Source organism: Solanum dulcamara, chromosome 5 (assembly GCF_947179165.1).
Source record: "Solanum dulcamara chromosome 5, daSolDulc1.2, whole genome shotgun sequence".
In the NCBI taxonomy this organism is placed as follows: Eukaryota; Viridiplantae; Streptophyta; class Magnoliopsida; order Solanales; family Solanaceae; genus Solanum; species Solanum dulcamara.
Genome location: NC_077241.1, coordinates 72,268,059 through 72,282,987, shown reverse-complemented (window position 1 = coordinate 72,282,987; position 14,929 = coordinate 72,268,059). Strand labels below are relative to the sequence as shown.

Sequence of the window (14,929 nt, the reverse complement as noted above, 5' to 3'; positions counted from 1 at the left end):
GCTTTGTTCATTTTAGACACTTCATGTTATATCTTGCTGTTTTAGTTTAACACTTTTTGATGACAGTGCATAGTGAATATAATACATTCCTTACCAACGCGTGAAATATGTATTTAAGCAATTTTTATTTTATTTTTTTTATTTTTCTTCCCCATTTTTCACCTACCATCTCCCAAAACTTGAACTTCTTCCATGGAGAAATAGATTTGAGATGCCACAGATTAAAAAACGAATTTCAACGCTAAGAGATTTCATCTTCTTTCTTAGTGAATCCAAACAAGAACTAGCATTTTTTTCGTAGCACTTTTCCTCTTCTATTTCAAATCTTGAAGAAGATGATGGGTGGGGTGGGGGATTAAGGGGTTGGGGTTAGCGTGGTAGTTGAGAAGATGATTTGGGTGGGGTTGGATTAATTTTAATCTTTTAATTTTTGGTCAAAAAATTTCACGTCATTCAATCATTGGCCACTTTTTTTCAATTAAAAGATCAATATTTGAAAATTACTTTTGGTATATATGTGTCACGTGTCTTTATTTAATTCGTTATTTTGACACATCATCAGTGTGTGTGTTACACACACATTATAAATTTGACTGATTGTCAAAAAAATGTTAAAATGACACAGCAGGGCATAACATGAGGTGTCTAAAATGAACAAAGCGTAGTTAAGATGTCTACATGAAAGTTGGTGTCAACTTTAAGAAGCCACCGATGGATTAAACCTTAATTTTTCACTATTAATTTAGGATGTCACATAAATTAGTAAAATTAATGGATATCACTAAGAAATAAATATGCAAAAATATAATATTTACTTTAAATTATACAAGTTAGATACATATATACAAACATCAATGTGTTTAACAACCCTTATGCCTTAGCCCGAAAGTCATTAAGACTGATTTAGGCAATTTAAGATTTTACACCTTAGACATAAGGGTTGTTACACACATTGATCAGTAATTCAAGAACTGAACAATTCTATACCTAAATTTGTGTGTGTGTTTTGATCCATCATCACTAAGACAAGCTAATATTTTCAGAAGAGTGTTAGCAGATTCACATATATAGTTTGAGATAGCAATCGACCATAAAAAGTGAAAACATTGTTCTCCAAACAGAGCAGAAGTTGTAGTTGATTAACACAAAAAACGTAGCAGGCTATACTGAAACATCTTTATTAGTTCATTTTAGAATTTAGTAACAAAATTTTACATCAATTCAAGATCATCTGTGTTTAATCCTGTTGTGATAAACAAACAATGTTCTAAATTAATTGTTAATGTTAACAAAGAAAGGCAAATGATTCCCCAAATATTTTGCCAATTCATAAGATGTTCTAACTGAACAAATTGTGGTTTGCAACAGGTACATTTTTGAAATTCAACCAAATGTTGTTCAAATGCCTACTAAATGGAACAATAAGAATGAAGATCTATTTTCAAGAAAACAATTCCAACCTGTTAATAGAAATAACATCAAGAAAGTTGCTCAATGAAATCACAAGTGGCAACCGAAACTGTGAATAGCACACAACATTAAAACAAGTAAAAAAAATGATTTGATAAAATATAAAAAGACAGAGGATAAAATTCAATTGATACTTGCAAAACAAAATTACTCATCCATTCTACAAATACCAGTAGTAAACTAGTCTTCTCCCATTATGAGGTTTGAGAATCAAAATTTACAAACAAAACAAAGGTGAAAACTCTTGAACCAGATAACTTCTCCGGCTAAATTAACTGATGTCCTCATCTACTTCTCAGAAGAGTTTGGTCCTCTTTTCTTTCCAAAGCCAACAACTGCAAGCAAATATTAGCAGCATTCCATAAGAAACAAATTTCAAATGTCAAAGGGAGAAACTTCAAATGTTCCCAAAGCAATAAAGAAACCACCAAATAAAGATAAAACTATAAATTAGAGGTCCAGCAACTAACAGACTAGTTTATTCATAGAACTACAATAAATTTACTGTTAAGCCCATACGATGATGAGCAGAGGAAGAGGAAAACCCAGATTAAACGGCACATATTTGACAATCAAACTACCAAAGCCGTTTTATCTGGGAGCAACTAACATTCTTGTTTATTTACAGAAATACAATAAATCTGCCATTAAGATCATACTATGATGAGTAGAGACATAGGAAAGCTCAAATTAAACCTCTTAGATTTGACAATCAGAAAGCTAATCTAGAATACAATAGTAGCAACAACGGAGGAAAGCTAATGCGTATTGGGGAGATTACAGATATGGGTAAATTTCACCTGAAAATTCATACAGTAGCATAAATATGATACTCAAGTACATGCACATCACAGTGCGCATTATCTGAGCATCACTGTGCATGTCTACAGTTGTTAACAATTAACCTACTGGTTTCCTTAATAGAAATGAAATACATCATTGTGTTAAGTAAGATCATATGCTGAAAAGAAGAGCATACAAACTTCAAATTAAGCCATACAGATACTATATTAAGATTTGACAATAACTAAAGTCACCTAGAATGTTTAATACAACTAAAGATTATTAGGGAGGTTCCACATATGGTACAATTTTACTAGAAAATTCATACACCTGGCACAACCAGTTTCTTCAGAAATGCACAATCTTGCATACTAAAGTATATGGATTATGCATAAGAGTTTCATATATATATACATATACTCCATGTATCATTGTGTATATGCCTACAGTTAGTTAACAGTTTGAATATGTTTTAAGCTTTCCATAATCCTGGAAAGGATGCATTCTGGCTCCGTCAAAAGCCTAATTGAGACAAATCAACTAATATACATTTGCTAAATGCATATACATTTACAAGTGCAAATCGATACCATAGAAACAACAATATTAAGTTTGTGTATCAATGAAACTACTACTACTTCCAGCCAAAAATATTCAGACTTTAACAATGCGTATACTTTCTACTTACATTAGAGAAGGAAGGCAGTAAACATGAACAAATTAAATTAAGGAAAGAAAGAAAAAGTGTACCGGCAGTGACGAATCTGCGATTGTATTGCATACGCTTGTGTGCACGTCCTCTTGGTTTCTTTTTCTTATCCTGCTTAGCAACCTTGGGAGTTTGCCCTCTAACCTTACCAGCACGAGCAAGTGATCCGTGAACCTTACCTACAATTAACAAATCAATCAATCTTCATTCAACAACAATTCTACCTGATGGAGCTCATCAATTCATCTCGTTTCATTTTGATTTTTCCCTTTTCTAAATAATAATTGACAACGAAGACTCTATTCATGAGCCGCCGGAGCTTACCCATGGCTGATTTCTGAGATGCCGGTGTGAAGGTTAGAATGCTAGGGTTAGGGTTTCTGGGGAAATTAAGATGAATTTATAGGAATCTGGGCCATTCAACTATACTGGGCTTTTGTGATAAAAAACACTTGGGCCATATGAAAATGATGGCCCAATCCTTGTAGTCCAATTGGAAAAACAAATGTAAATTTTACCTAAATTCCAATTCTTTCCAATTACACTTTATTCCTACTCTTTTAAAAATTACCCGAAATTCCTTCTGTTTGGTCACTTTCTGATACATCACGTACGTCCTGATACATCACGTAAAGTGATGTATCCGATGTTCTGATAAGTGATGTATCCGACTTTCTGATACATCACTTTACGTGATGTATCACTTTATCCGACCGATACATCATGTACAATGATGTATCAGAGAATAGGAGAGAGTAGAAATTTTTATAATTTTTTCAAATAGTAAGGAATTAGAAAATATAGTAAAATAAGTTGTGTATTTACGTAATTTTTTCAAAACAAATTAAACTAATATAAATAAATAGTTATCCAATCATATTTATAATTTATTTTTTAAAAAAAATGTATTATACTACTCTATTTAGTAAGAATATCTAAGGGTCCTTTTTTTTCTTTTACTTATAAGTTTGATCCTATTAAGTATAGTTAATTCTTAACACTTTGTTTTGTTCTAAATTCTTAGTACAATATTGTTGAAATATTTGCAATTTTCCTCTTTTTCTATGTCCACGAGTCAAATTTATTGTAATCTTGAGATAATTGGCGTACAAATATAGATTTGCATTGGTGAGCTCATTAGGTGACAAAAGCAATCCCTACTGAGAAGTTCTATGTTCTCAAGTTTAGAACTTTTGAGACTTCTGATTACTGATGTAGATTCGCGCTAGTGGGCCTATTAGGGGATATAAAGGCCAAGCTAGCTATGCCAAGAACAATTCTATGATGAGAAATATGAGTTTCACAATAAGAGAGGAAGAACTTGATCTAAATTGAATGAGTACATTGAGTAGGACTAAAATAGCAGATACAATAACTTAGCAGTGTCAAGGAAATGATACAACAACAACAACCCAGTGAAATCTCACAGCGTGAGATCTGGAGAGGGTAGAGTGTACACAGACCTTACTCCTACCCCTACTAAGGTAGGACGACTGTTTCCGGAAGACCCTCGGCTCAAAAGAAACATAAAAAGAAGTCAGATAAGTCTATGAGGTTCAAAGCGATTTAAGAAAACAAATATCAAATAACACAAAAAACGAAAGCGACACAGATAAAGTATAGTGGAATAGAGTATAGTGGAGTAATAAAAGTACAGAATTATAGGAGTTCAGAAAGTAATAGAGAGATAAAAGAATAAAATTCTATATGTTTAGATTTCTTCTAAAGTAACTACATCATGTCAAACTGTCCAGGCTACTGCACATCTTTTGAGGTTGATCAACTACTTGTGCAAACTATACATAACTGTTCCCTTTCAACTGAACCAATACGTATACTCACCCACCTGCTAACAATCACCAACACGAACATTTTACGCTCCAACAGCAGCATTTTGGACATGTGCAAGAACACCTTGGGCACGTAAACGAACATTTTGGGCATGCACATGAACATTCTGGGCACGCGCATGAACATTTTGGCAACGTGCATGAACATCCGAGGCAACCAGGTTTCCAACATACCAAGCATTTGGGTTTCCATTTAGGGCATTTGGGCCAATAGCAACATTTTGTGCAGCTCACTTTGGAGCAATTTAGACAATTAGGTAGTCTGCATTTCACTTGACAACAGCAGTTGGTAGATATAGTGGTATCTGATCTCTTTGGCAGACGTAACGTTTGTTTGATCTTTTTTAGCCTGATTTCAGTGGTCATGCATTCCATTTCTTGGATAAATCTGCAAAGGTGACGGATGTAATCCGGGTAAAGCTCCAAGTTGCAGTGGCCTCCTCCTTTGATCCATAAGGGCTCATATGGATCCCTCGCCATTTTCCAAAGTCCATTACCGTGTAACCAATTGACCACATCATCCTCTGTACCCTGGAAAACATATTAGTAGGAAGTCATCACGCGATGCATCAATAGCAAAGAGAAAAATATAGTAAATATAGTTTATCCACCCAGTGTTTCCTCTCCCTCTCCTTCATATTCTAGCGGACATAAAACATTTGTAGACCTTAGATCATCAGAAATTAAAACGCCATTGAAGGACTAGGATTTGCCAATATCAATCATTTAACACAAACGTCAAGTATAACGCCATTGAAGGACTAGGATTTGCCAATATCAATCATTTAACACAAACGTCAAGTATAGTACAGTTGGAATTCACGATAAAGCTATCAAGTATAATTTACTCCAAATTAGTCAGGCGCTCTTTGGTTTTATCTTTTTTAGTCACCATAAGAAACTAAATATCATCTATACATACTTTTCTTTATCACGGAACAGATACTCCAAAATCTGAATCATAATTGACAAAAACCTTCTCGATGTTGACCTTTTTACATGCTACAACGTAGGTTTTCAAAATTGGGAAGCACTGAGATCCTTGGCAAGTCACAATTCTTTCGAAATAAAGCTTAGTTTAGAGGCTTTAATCTGCACGAAGGTTTTGTCCTTCATTAGCTATACATGATTTTCAAAGCATGTCCACCATTTATTGCATAACTAAGGAGCAGTCAGAGTCAATTCAGCTTAACCTCCTGTTTAATTCCAACTTCCACCCTCCCCCATCAAGTTGGATAGAAAACGCCTCAAGGAATCAGCGTGATAACAGGTCATTTCACTTAATCGGACTTAGACATTAACGCTGTGTAAATCAATGCATTGTGTATATTTTTTTGAGACTTTAGACATCTTTTTAAATGTTTCATCTATATCAATGCATTTTGTATAACATGTAAAGACCTACACTATTTGAATAGATATTCAGGTAACCAACCTGGCTCTTAGCAATCCAGCTATTTGCTAATTTTATTAACTACAAGCCTTCAACAACCCTTACAGGAAACTGGTGTGGAACTCAATATTACATGGACATCAAATTTTCTTTTGAGATGGACAGGTAGATCAGGTAGATTGTCACTAATGCAAAACCAGAACTTCTAACTTTGATATCTCAGAAGCCACTTGTTGCATAACCACCTCATTGAGGGATTTTAGGTATTAGCGGGTACAACAGGGACTAACTATTTATCTTTATCTTATTCCTATTGTGTGGTAGTATGTACAAGAAGAAACAAATCAAATCATTGTTGGGGTGGAATGTATGGCAAAAAGAGGTAGCTGAGCCATCTTTAAAAGAGGGTACACTCATGCTGAAAGAGATGATGCATCAGACTAAATTCAACATAATGTGATCACCAGTTGATGCCCACTCGTCTTCCCGATCTCACAACAGTTCTAAAGAACTTGCCGTTTATTTTAGCAGGTACCTTTCCTTCACAAAGCACTTCCGTAGCACTCCCTCCATTTTAATTATCTTAATTTAGTTATGAGTTACATCTTCATCCATCACCATTTGCCATTTCACCAGAAGATTGAGTTCAAATCTCTTATGCTAACAGAAACCCGACAATTTAACGGCAGAGAATACTTGAGAATGGACAAGCTTTACCACATGGCATGTGTCTAACCATAGAAAAGCAAGCAACTCAGCTAAAAGACTCAAACTCCTGTAAATAACGAGCATCTGAAGAATCCAGTCTCAGAAACCACCAAACAAAGGCAACATACGCTTCAGACTCACATTAGATGATGCTGAGAAACACATAGCTCCCTGGAAGCAGTGCTGCTAGTGCAACTACGAGTCCAAACAGAAGTGATCTAACAACAAGAAACGGATATTTGATGATTCACATGCCTCTTTCCAATTTAGTATCATGCAAGACCTCTTCATGATATTCTGAACCCAAGAGTGCTTCTTAACTCTTGTCTTTTTTTTATAACCATGGTGTCTGAAGCAGCTTGCGCGCACATCGAAAGAGTGCTTCTCATATTTGCTTCTTCTCAAATGGCCTATTAGATAAAGAAAGACTTATTGCTCCACTGATCCTTTTATTTGTCTATAATAAAGTTGTGAAGGGATCACCTTAGGTGCACCTTGACTATTCCACCGGGTACCTACTACCTCCCATCTACACAAATATCTAGCAACTCTACCGACCTAAGCTTTGGCAGATGGGATAGAAAGAAAGCATCTAGTCTCTGCTGGATTTGAGCCCGGCTCTCCCATTATTTTCACCAACTTTATTGACCACTAGGTCATACTCTTGGGTGCTTATGCTCCCTGATCTTTCCTTTTAATAGGCGATTGCCCCACTGATCGTAAGGGTGTGTTTGGTATGATGGAAAATAAGTGACTTTCTTTTTTACTTTCTTGTGTTCAATACATAAGACAAAAATATTATCCTGAAAGCATTAGCATATAATATAGACAAATATTATGGGAGGTTGGGGGTAGGGGTGTGGGCATGGGGGGTTATGGGGGTGGGCTGAAGATGAAGTGTGTCGGAGGGTGGGGAGGATACAATCAATGTGAAATGCCACTTGTAGAACTTGTTTTCCTTACTTCTACTAAGGAAGTCACTTTTCTCATTCTCAGGGAACTTGATTTGTTCCTTTGGGGACATCTGATTTTATAAAATAAAATAAAAATCTCAATTTAGTAGAGAAAATGTTTTGAAATTTGACTAACCGAACATGGGAAAATTGGAAAATATTTCCTCCATACTGAACACAACCCAAATATTAATCAAAAGTTAGAGGGGAACTAAAAATAAGCAAAGCACCATAAGAGAAGAGGACTAGGTAGTCTTAAGCCCCAAGGTTCAGCAATTGATATTCTAGGAGTTGTTTTTCACAGAATCAAGAAGAATCATGAAGCAACCAGAAACTAAATAAATTTGGGACTAAAAGCCTGTTTGGATTGGCTTTTGGCTTATGACATATATATAAGCCAAAAGCCATAAGTTAGAAATTCTATCTTATGGCCTTTGGCTTATATTTGTTATTTTAGCTTGAAAAAAAAATAACAAAACACTATATTTTTGTTATTCTTGCACTTGAGCTGAAGAGTCTTTCGGAAAGAGCCTCTGTATCTCCACGAGGTAGTGATAAGGTCTACGTAGACTATACCCTCCCCAGACCCCACTTAGTGGGATTTCACTTAGTTTGAAGTTGTTGTTGTTGTCGTTAGCTCAAAAACAAGTGCTTATAAGCACTTTTTTATTTTACTCAAACACTACAAAATTGCTTAAAAGTTATTTTGGCTTAAGAGCAACAAAAAAAAAGTCAATCCAAACAGGCTCTAGAGCACCTATAGAGCCTTACAAAAGGATGCACATTAGTGTGCGAGTGAAAGAAAGATTTGTTTTCTATAAGGCAATATTTTATTAGAAAAGGACAAAAGGTACCATGTAGGTACATAATAGTACAATAAAACCAAAAAGGCCCTGAAAGAGCTACAGTTTACATATTTCTAAACAAATCCAAAAGGTACATATATTGATCCATACTATCTAATAGACTCCTCTTAATCATTATTAAGATGTACTGCTAAAATCATAATTATAAACAAATACAGCCTAGAAATTCTTACATAAAGTGCTAGAGGGATGCAAACAGATGTTTATACAACCAGACTTTTATGTAAGCAGTAACAGTTCAGTGGCTTCAAATATGGTAGAAAAACTAATACAAGAATATTTCAACATCAAACATTGAATTTAGCTGGTCTAACTCCGTCACTTAATCTTTCGCTATTATAAGATAATATGCATTTTATTCCTAATTAGTCAAAAGAACATGGCAAGTTGAGTGAAGTAAATATATGACTGCCAAACAAGATTCGGCTGGCGACATGCCATACGGACTCCACAAATTATGAGATAATGTATCAGATCAGATGATGTACTTTAAAAATGTTGTTTAATACCATTCTTAAGTCCCCTCGTTCTCCCATCCCCACCAACCAAAAGAATAGAAAGGTCGTTAGCAGTTCAATAATTAAATGACAAACATAAATTTCCATAACAAATCTTCTTTCCAAACTCAAACATTCTTAATTTATTTTAGACACCGTTACACATTATACATAGCTACGATTTTGAGTTTATAAATTCTGTATGCTAGAAAATGCAATTTACTGGATTATTGAAAATTTATATATACATACATATTAAGTGGATTTTGAACAAAAATACAGGGTTTGAGCCAAAGCTACTGGCTGATGCCGAACCCGTAGGTGAAGCTCTAGCTCTGCCCCTGATTATACAAGAAATAGAATCTTACCATATAGAGGCAACAAGGGATCCAAAAGGTTTCACGCCAAAGGGATATTTCCACAAGACGTCACACATGGATATCATGATTCAACAAAACAGAGCTTAAAAGGAAAAGGAAATGGTTCTTATATTTCGGATTGTCTACATGGCAGATAGGATTCTTTAGTTAAATAAAAGTTCACATCCATGTGTATGTGTTGTCTTTTCTATATTAGATAATTTAATCTTGTTCGAACTTCAATCATTTTCCAATTGAAAGTTCAGTTTCCCTATGAAGTAAACATTGCATAAGAGAATCGAATCCAAACGTAGATGCAAAGAATGACTTACATGTATAACAAGCACAGGACTTTTCACCTTCTGAATCTTGTTTAAATTCTGCACATGAACATAGCTGTTAGATGCTTAAGATGGTCACAAGAAATTACAAAAATCAATCTATACAAGGTATTCAAATTGATCCCCTAATAAACTATCAAATTAAGTCGTATAAATTCCAATATCATTGCACGATTCACACGAAGTGCATCAGAATGAGCCCAAAACTGTTGACTGCAACTTTTCTCTAACAACCCTGGGAAGGCAAATAACTTTACCCTCTTCAAGTTATTTGGTTGCTTTATCAAATAACATGAGGTAATTCTATGTTGCTCGGACTCTTTAAAAATATTGATTGATGAGCATCGGATTCTCCAAAAGTAATATATATTTTTGGAAGATCCATCACACAGATGTGACAGCATTTTGGAGAGAGTCCGACCAACATAACTTGTAACCATGCAGTACCAGCACTGAAGCACCACTCAACTTCCAGTCAGTGAAAGTAATTTCGGTATCTTGAGGCAAAGCAGCAAAGGGAACATCCCTAATTTACTTATTCAAACTAAATATACAGATAGAGAACATTGCCAAAGTCATCTCTCTTATGTTCCTCAATAATGCTCCAGGATTTATTATCATTCAAAGACAACAACTAAGTTAACTGAATAATACTTGACAAAGAAGGTAAAAGACATCAAAAAGTTAATTGTCATTTCCTTGAAGAGTGTTAGTTACCTTATAAATATCAAAGCAAAAAGTGAAGTTTGCATGGCAAAGCACACGAAGGCCAGAAAGAATGCCACTGTGCAGAACCACACCTCTCAACCGTGGTAATTTAGCTGCCAAGTGTAATGTTGGACCACTTCCAACAGATTGCCCATAGAGAATCAAATCTTCCTGGCTAATTCCATACTCTGTTTGAAGGCAGTCATAGACTGCTTCTATGTCCGCGTATGTATCAAATTCGCTTGGCTAGAACATGGAAAAAGAAATAAAAATAAGGAGAAGTAACTTGCCAGCACAAACCAAAACTCGCGCCCACATCCTTAAATTCTTGCTTAACAATTGTAGGGCATACCTTTCCTGTAGATGCTCCATAGCCAGAATAGTCATATCTGCATAGCAATTGAGATGGATTAAGAAAGAGTTAAAATTCAGAAGGATAATTTTTTTAGCATAGAGAACAGCTCAACTTATTCCAAAACTGGTCAAAGTATAATAGCCTATATATATTTTTAACAAAGAAAAGTATAATAGCCTATATATTGCATTGCAACATGGGAATGTGCCATAAAACATGAGTTGGGTATTGAACAAATTGGCAATTTCATATGCGAAAATGTTCAAGAAAATGACATTAACAAAGAATTCTGATTAAATCAATGATGTAAAATGATTTCCTCTTTGGTTAGTCTAGTCTGGGACATAGTGTCCGATATCATGTTAAGAAATGGAACTTGAGCGTAACTCAAGTCCAAATGCTAGCTCATTAGGAAAGTATTGCCCAAGTCCATATAATGACAACCAGCACATTTTCCGACCAATGTCCATATAAGGACAACCAGCACATTTTCCGACCAATGTGGGAGTGGGACTCTAACAAATACAAATTAAGGCTTCAGATGACTTGTCACAGCTGAGTCAAACTCATAAAAACAAAATTACTGAACTCTTATTGCATCCCTAATAGGCAGCCGCGCGACACGTCTGTCAAACTCACCGAAGAGGACATGTCCTATGGACACTGTATGCATATTGAAAAAACACATGATAGAGCAAGATCAAAGGCAAGTCTCAGAATAAAGAGCAATGCTTTATTATTCCATCTACAAAGTAGGGACCCATGTCTCTATCCAACCCCACCAGTGAAACCCTATTTTACTTTTACATTTCATTCTGTAGGTGAATAGCAAGTGAAATCTATCACACAACATATAAGGACAAGGAAAATAAAAAACTTGTAACTGTTGGAAAATGACTAGTGATTTGTGACAACAATAAAAATTCACACGGAACTGCTTTTGCTTTTGCTTTTCCATATCTCAGTAAAAAAGAAAGAAAGAAAGAAAGATGAAAACTCAATGTCAAAACACAACAAAAATTTACAGATCAAAAGGCACTGATGAGGAGAAAATAAATCAGAGAACCTCCAAGAAACAATAGAAGTTCAAAGGTTCATTTAACCATGAAAATTTTTCACTGAAAACCATGAGATCAACATGGTAATAACTGGCAATAGGAAGATGAAGGGGCAGTAAAAATCAAGTAAAATCTTTTAACTTGGACAAAAATGTGAAAAAGCTTCATCTCTTTCCAGCTACAGAAAATGGGCTAAAAAAGTGACCTTTACCAACCTATGAGAGAGAAACAGCAACATAGGTACATGGCAAAAAGGGAGAGGAGATAAAGACCCATATCTCACCCCCAAACCCCAAACACAGAGGAAATAAAAAATCTTGAAAAAAATTTACCAAGATTTACCATATCAAGCTCAGATTTTTACAAATCACCATAGAAATCAACCTCAAACATTAAAGAGAGGAACCAATATCTCCACACAAGATTCTTCTTATACATATGTCCTACATAAGATTCTAAACCCCAAAAACCTAACATTAATTTTTTTTAAATAGCAACAGAGTGAAAAAAAACAAAAAAGGAAGGAAAGAAAAGCAGACCCCATGAGGTTGACTCTGAGATTAGCTTTAAGCTGAACAAACAAGTCATAGAGCTGTCCCAGATCAGCAGCATTGCCATGAGAGTAAAGCACGGTAAGTTTAGCATATGGGTTTTTCAAGTAAAAAGCTACAATCTTGTTGCTCCTTTTGGTGTCAACCAAGAGCACATCAAGAGAAATATCATCTGCAGCACCAGAAATAGGCATAGAAGATGTAGTAGAAACAGCAACAAGTCTTCCATCATCCCTTTTCTTGACTTGATATGTAGCTGGTGATGGAGGAAAAAAAGCAAATTTTGCTGCCAGCTGAGAAATACAACAACCCATTACGAGCTGAATGGTCTCTACAGACCCAACTCATGAATGCATGTGGGTATGCTTAGATGGCAGAATGAACAGAAAAGGGGTAAATGGGGGTTCTTGAATTTAGTTGAAATTAAAGATATTTATGGGGTAGGTTGAAAAAATGGTGAATTTTGTTTGGTTCTTTGAAGAGGAAAAAAAAAAGATGAAATATGTGGGTAAAAGGGGATGAGTGAGTTTTCCAAGAGTTTGGACTGTATGTTTGGCTAAATAAACGTAAAAGATGATATCACTTTTACATATATTTTGTTGGTATTCCAACTCATTTCTCCGGTTCAACAATTTCAACACAGTGCGCCTTCTTCAGGGCGTCAGATAGGTCAAGAGGATTACGCAAATTTTATTACTATCTCATAAAAATAAAAAAAACTATTTCCTAAAGATTATATATAACGGTGTATTGGTATGGAGAACTGAAGAGTTTGGGGGGTTTTGGCAGAGAGAGCAAGTGTGTGTTGTGCTTGAGACAGACTGCTTTTCTTTTGAAACGTTTCTGGTTTACTTTCCCTTTGGAAGCATAGGGGCAAACCAAAAAGAATAAAAGGTGAAATTATCAAAAATATAAAATCCAAAATAAAATATTGAGCTACATAACTTAATTTATAATATTATATAATATCATATTCGATGAAAGCAAAATATATAGTAAGTAGTATATAAAAAGTGTTTATAATACCTAAACATGAGCTAAACCAATAACAAACTCAAATTATGAGCTATGTGGCCAAGGGCGGCTCTTTGGCCCCCTGCGGGGGTAGTGTTCACCGGAATCCACTCCTGAATACTTTGATGACAAAAGCAAAGTTGACTCAATGATTTAAGAGTTTCAGATTTCACCTGAAAATTTAAAATTTGAATCTCATACATTATATTTTTATTATTTAAATTTCGTTAATGAAAATTTTAGATTCTTCAAATAGATATTATTAGTTTGTTTGAATTGATTTATTTTTAAACAGCTTATAAGTTGAAAACTGTTTATAAGTTTAAAAAATAAGTAGGTGCAAGCCAAATTTATTTTTTTTGACTCATAAGCTATTTTCAACTTATAAACGGCTTAAAATAAGTTCATCCAAATAAACCCAATTATTTATTGGGGCTTATTTCAAGCACAAAATGACTTTAAGTTGGTCAGTCAAACACTCAAAAAAAATTAAAAATAATTTATAAGCGGCTTATAAATCAATCCAAACGGTCTCTATATCTAACTTTATTTTTTAATAAAGGGTTTCTCTTTGAGTTTGGGGGAGGGGGAGTTGAGGAAGTGGGAGTCAGCAAATTGGACTTAAAGATTAAGTTTGGAGGACTTATTAATTTGAAGTGTGTCAGATTGACCAATGCGGGTTGACACAAGCTGATAGCAGTAATTGGGTGGGTAAGCTATTCTTTAATTAAAAAAATAATTTAATGTCATATAATTTGAAATAAAATTTATACTGTAATTATAATTACAGTGGTTATTTTTAAATTATGAAAAACTAAAACATAGCAATTTGTAAATGTTTTCGAGCTGATATGGTGACAATAGTCAATAGTATCAATGTGTAATTCATCATAAATATTATTTTTATTATATGATCATTTTTATAGATAATTATTAAAAAATTTATGCATAAGATCTATAAATAAAACATATGTGATCAAGTGAGTTGTTCAAATAAAATCAATTTTTATTGCTATTTAAATTTTTGGGCCCATTTGAATAAGTTGGGTAGAAATTGCCACTAGATCAAAAGTTAGAGTTTAATTTCTAAAAGATAATCAGGAGGTTTGGCTTGCAATATCTCGTGGTTATCAATGCTGGACCTAAAATTTTCAATAAGGAATTTAAAATTTTGAAAAATAGATATACGAACTAGTCGAAGAGGGTTCGACATCTACTATTTATACATAAAAAAAAATTAATCATATATAAATAGTATAATTTTTCGTCGAACGAAATTCGGATTAACCCATAGCCACTATGTGGCTCCGCCCC

General features: G+C 34.4%; 2 protein-coding genes across 2 annotated transcripts; both read right to left on the bottom strand.

The window, feature by feature from the left end:
- Window positions 1–1,587: 1,587 nt before the first annotated feature.
- Window positions 1,588–3,392, bottom strand: LOC129889658 (40S ribosomal protein S30). Its single transcript, XM_055965059.1, has 3 exons — window positions 3,287–3,392; window positions 3,004–3,141; window positions 1,588–1,805 (listed from the first exon to the last, which is right to left on the bottom strand). The coding sequence occupies exons 1-3, from the start codon at window positions 3,288–3,290 to the stop codon at window positions 1,759–1,761; spliced, it is 189 nt and encodes a 62-aa protein (XP_055821034.1). The 5' UTR covers window positions 3,291–3,392; the 3' UTR covers window positions 1,588–1,758.
- A 1,179-nt stretch (window positions 3,393–4,571) lies between these two features.
- LOC129889657 (uncharacterized) lies at window positions 4,572–13,540 on the bottom strand. The gene is made up of 5 exons (XM_055965058.1): window positions 12,590–13,540; window positions 10,990–11,026; window positions 10,647–10,883; window positions 9,921–9,968; window positions 4,572–5,343 (listed from the first exon to the last, which is right to left on the bottom strand). The coding sequence occupies exons 1-5, from the start codon at window positions 12,913–12,915 to the stop codon at window positions 4,819–4,821; spliced, it is 1,173 nt and encodes a 390-aa protein (XP_055821033.1). The 5' UTR covers window positions 12,916–13,540; the 3' UTR covers window positions 4,572–4,818.
- Between the last annotated feature and the right edge of the window lie 1,389 nt (window positions 13,541–14,929).